At 40.9% G+C, this 5,108-nt stretch overlaps 1 protein-coding gene across 1 annotated transcript; it reads left to right on the top strand.

The window, feature by feature from the left end:
* Positions 1 to 213: 213 nt before the first annotated feature.
* Positions 214 to 1,788, top strand: LOC114748928 (aspartyl protease family protein 2-like). The gene has a single exon (XM_028937391.1). It carries the CDS (start codon positions 238 to 240, stop codon positions 1,687 to 1,689), a length of 1,452 nt encoding a protein of 483 aa, XP_028793224.1. The 5' UTR covers positions 214 to 237; the 3' UTR covers positions 1,690 to 1,788.
* Positions 1,789 to 5,108: the final 3,320 nt, after the last annotated feature.

The following is a 5,108-nucleotide window of genomic DNA, read 5'->3' as shown; positions in this document are numbered from 1 at the left end:
GAAAGTATTTTCTAAAACAACCAACAAAATGATATGAAGTTATAAACAATGCAGGGTAGAAATCCTAATCACTGATTTGAAAACTCACAAGTCTAATTATACCCAAAATCACAATTATGAACCGCTCTTTTCCCCACCGGTAATTTCACCAGAGATCCCACTTTCTCACCAACTTCTTCCCTTTCGCATTCACTCTCTCTCTTTTATTATATATCCTCCCTGCCACCCCCACTATCAATGCACACTCCTCTCTTTCCTTCTTCAATGGTTCCCGAACCCAGAAATTCCCTTCTTCTTCTCCCCTTCGCCTTCGTCTTCCTCACCCTCTCTTCGGCTACCTCCGACACCCAAACTCTTCCTGTCAAATCCCTCCCTCATCCGCCCACCCTCTCATGGCCCGAATCCGAGCCCGAAGCTCTCCAATCGGATCTGGAATCTTCTCTTCCCATGTCTCTTCAACTACACCATGTAGATGCTCTCAGTTTTAACAAGACCCCCGATCAGCTCTTCAATCTCAGGCTTCAGCGAGATGCTCTCAGAGCCAAATCTCTCATCTCCATGGCTGCCCGAGCGCGTGCCCATAATGGAACCCGTGGTCCTGGGTCGGGTTTTAGTAGCTCCGTGATCTCGGGTCTAGCTCAGGGCAGTGGCGAATACTTCACGCGTATCGGTGTAGGGACGCCTCCGAGGTACATGTACATGGTGCTGGATACCGGAAGCGACATCGTTTGGCTCCAATGTTCTCCCTGTAAGAGATGCTACACTCAGACCGACCCCGTTTTCAACCCCTCCAAATCGAGATCCTTCGCCGGAGTACCTTGTGGGTCCCCGCTCTGCCACCGACTCGACTCTTCTGGGTGTAACAGGAAGAAGAAGGTCTGTATGTACCAAGTTTCATATGGGGATGGTTCGTTCACTGTTGGCGAGTTCGTCACCGAAACACTGACGTTTCGAGGGACGAGGATGGCGCGAGTGGCTCTGGGGTGTGGCCACGATAATCAAGGACTCTTCGTCGGTGCGGCGGGTCTGTTAGGCCTCGGAAGAGGGAGGCTATCGTTCCCGGCTCAAGCTGGCCGTCGGTTCAACCGGAAATTCTCGTATTGCTTGGTGGATCGGTCTGCCTCATCTCGGCCGTCTGCTATTTTGTTCGGTGAATCTGCTGTTTCCCGAACTGCTCGTTTCACTCCTCTTCTCAGAAACCCCAAACTCGATACATTTTACTACGTGGAACTCCTCGGGATGAGCGTGGGCGGGACGCCGGTCCGCGGACTCTCGGCTTCGTTGTTCCGGCTCGATCCAGCTGGGAACGGAGGCGTCATCCTTGACTCGGGCACGTCGGTCACTCGGCTCGCCCAGCCGGCTTACATTGCCCTTAGGGACGCATTCCGAGCGGGAGCGTCCACCCTGAAGCGAGCACCGGAGTTCTCGCTTTTCGACACCTGCTACGACTTGTCAGGGAAGACGGAGGTGAAGGTGCCAACAGTGGTGCTACATTTCCGAGGTGCTGACGTGTCACTTCCAGCGACGAATTACCTGATCCCCGTGGATACCAGTGGGACCTTCTGCTTCGCCTTCGCCGGAACTGCGGGCGGTTTGTCTATAATCGGAAACATCCAGCAGCAAGGGTTTCGAGTGGTGTTCGACTTGGGGAGTTCTCGGGTCGGGTTCTCACCGCGTGGCTGCGCGTGAGGGATCCTGAGATAGTGAGGTGAATTATTTCGTTCCTGTGTTTTCTAATTATTTCGTTTATTTTAGTCTTTTTGAGATCTTGCAGTTTTTTTCCGGAAAAAAAAAAAGGGGAAAGAGATGATGACCAAATTGGGTAGCATACGAGGATGTCTCTGTCTATGGCTAAGGCAAGTTTGTTTGTTGTATGATTATTAATAATTAATTATGGGATTGTATACTATAATGACTCTTGGTAGGATTACAGAGTTATTTTCTAAGGCAAGTTTGTTTGTTGTATGATTATTAATTATTATGGGATTGTATACTATAATGACTCTTGGTAGGATTCCAGAGTTATCTGCTTCTGTAATTCAGTTTTAGTGTAATGGAAAGCATGGCTATTTTGTTATGAAAAAAAAAAAGAAGACTGTTTAATAACCCAATAGTTTATTTTTAAAAATTCAAATATTGTAATTGGTTTTTTTTGGTACTTTTCCAAAAAAAAAATTCCAATGTAATAATTCGCAATCACAGGGGGCGTGAAATATATAAGAAATTTAGGTAAAATATGATGATCACTTTATTTGACGGTTCAGATGATTAGGGGAAGATAAGGTTGGCAAAGGCAATCATGGCTAGTGTCCATTGGCCAGGTTGGTTGTGCACTCTTTATGACTTTATAAGTCAACACATGATGGTGGTCATGTGGGAAACATAAAAATAGCATCTTTGGGATTTATCCTTCTGTAACATGAATTTAGTTGCGTGCCTTTTAAGTTTTTGTTTAATCAACATAACAATTAAGTTTTGCGCACACATATGATATGTGTTACCCAGATCCTAATTCAGCGTTATAGCCATAGGCTTTAATTTTTGGTTTACGTGGACGAGATGGGAGGGATAGGGAAATTCTCATAAATATGGGAAGAAAAGAAAAAATTATACCAGAAAGGGAGACGAAAATACGGCTTTGTAACCAAAACAATATAAAAGTCAGAAAGTTCGGGTCGCTTTTTTTTGAAAAAAAAAATAAATAATTGGGCCACGCCGTTGTTCATAGGGAGATAGAGATAATGTTAAAATATATTTCACGTAACTTTTTTTTTTTTTTAAGAAAAAAGGTCAATACCGTCAACGGCCATTGGCCTGGGTGACTGAAGATAATGCCATTTCAATCGCAGAATTTAATTTTAAATGAGAACCTAAGATTTATACGAGTCTTTATAGCATTATTTCTCTTCGGTCGCCCTAGCCTAACATGACATCAATGAATTTAAATCGCTACAAATAAAATAAGATATAAAGCTTTTTTTTTTTGTAAGAGTAAATTGGGACGTGAATGATCTGCGGCGTACGGCAGGAAGTGTCCTTTTCTCATTCATATTTCGAATTCCGTACAGCTAAGCATCTTCTTCTTTTTTTTAAAAAAGTTGCAGCATTACTTTTTCTAATGGCCTTTCCCTCTTTTCCCATCTGTCATAATCTTTTTTTTTCTTCCAATTTTTGTTTCCCTTTTATCATGAATTAAATAAAAAGTTTAGCAAAAGATCCATATTTAAGAAATAATATAGAATAATTTTAAGAATGAGATTTTCTAAATTTAAAATTATCGTTGATACTTTTTATGTATAAAATGATGTCATCTAGAAACATAAATTTGAGCACTGATATTTTTTCATATACGAAATCCTGCATAGCATTAATAATTTCTGTGTATAAAAACACATTAGTCTTTTTGACTAATAAAATACATCAAAGCTGGGATTGTTTTCATTGATTTTGCTGAGAAAAGAGGATATAGCTGTGCCTTGGGGAAAAAAACAAGGGCAATTAATGGTAAACTAGTTGTTTTTGAGCCGGTAGTCCCAGTTCTATAAACGGTGGATGTTGTGAGACTTGTTGAGGTTTCCTTAGAGTGTAATTTTGTTAGCATCCAAGGTTTGATCAATTTTATCAATGGTGTGACGAGGAGATAGTGGATCGTGCAAGTTGAGCAGCAACCCTCCTTGACATAGGAAGCATGATCTTCTAGAAATTGGGGAAATGCAAAGTTCACAAAAACTTTATCAATCTTCTTAGGGAGGTATAGCAAATAAAATCCCATGCTTGGAGCTGCAAACTGGGTGAATCTTCACTCAAGTTTAAAAACATGCAAAGTAGATAAACACACTAACCTATTTGGTTGTGTTTGGATTATTAGTAATCTCCTTAATGTCTTTTTTAATTTTTATATTTTAAAAAAGACATTTATTTGTTTTTATAAATATTTTGAATATGAATGTTTACTTTATTCCATTTTTTTGGATATTGTTATTACCCACATACCAAAAGTGGTCCTAGTTTGCCTTGATAACTTGCAACATTCGAATGTATGATTCTTTCTACATGCTAGAATAGGTGGTGAAAATAGGAAGTTCTCAGTTTTTTGTGGTAAGCGTTGTCTGACTATGGAAGAGGTATTGAAGCTCTTTTTAGAGTTAGATCCTAGTGAGGTAACGTCTACACTCTTCTCCCCTGAAACTTGCCACTAGAACTTTTCAAATGCACTAAAAAATTATTTAAGATCATTTTTCCCCCCTTTTCTTAGGTGATTTGGCAGCCATACCAAGCTATGGTGCTCCCTAAACCCTATACCCACCAAAGGGCTTTAAGCAGATCGTGGACCACTGTTGTGCTCAAAGAATATGCTGTGCACCATCTCCCACAAATGGCACCTCAACAATATTTTGATGGGGAGCTTGTTATAGAGGAGGATTGGTTGTCAAAGCTTACTGTGGTCCCACTTAAGCGCGAATCAGCCAGCCCCTCTGTTTTGTTTTCGTGTATAACAAGTTCGAATATGAGGTGGGCAAGATTAGTAGATAATCAACTGGTGATGCCTAACACCTCTGCGACTTATAGTTTAGAGGCTGTTGCTACACCTGCCAACCAATCAAAGATGCATAACGCTCGTACAACTGATCATTTGGGGTTCTTTGCTCTACCTACCAACTTACCAGAAATGCCTAACATCCTTCCAGTTGATATATCGACCACATTTGATAGCAATGATGGTGATGGTCATAACACCCGCACAACTGATCATTTGGAGATCTTTGCTACACCTACCAACAAACTGGAAATGCCTAACACCGTTGCAATTGATACATCAACCACATTTGATGGTAATGATGGTGATGGTCAGGATGGTGATAGCAATGATAAGAATGATAGGGGTGATAAAAATTTGACAAGAACTTTAAAGACAAAAGTTTTAAAAAGAATAGGAAACACAAATCCATGATACAATGATTTTGATGTGCCACCTATAGTAGGGGCTCCTAAGCGTAGGAGAAAGGTGAGCTAAGAATCAAAATTTGTTATTTCCCATTTATCAAATTTTTTTGACATGAAATTTTGATCAAATTAGGTAAAACTAGACGAGGAAAATGTGAGGGCTA

Source organism: Neltuma alba, unplaced genomic scaffold, assembly GCF_004799145.2.
Source record: "Neltuma alba isolate B1F8T4 unplaced genomic scaffold, ASM479914v2 tig00005858_pilon, whole genome shotgun sequence".
Lineage (NCBI taxonomy): Eukaryota > Viridiplantae > Streptophyta > Magnoliopsida > Fabales > Fabaceae > Neltuma > Neltuma alba.
Note: the sequence above shows the minus strand (reverse complement) of the source record. Positions and strands in the feature narration are given on the sequence as shown.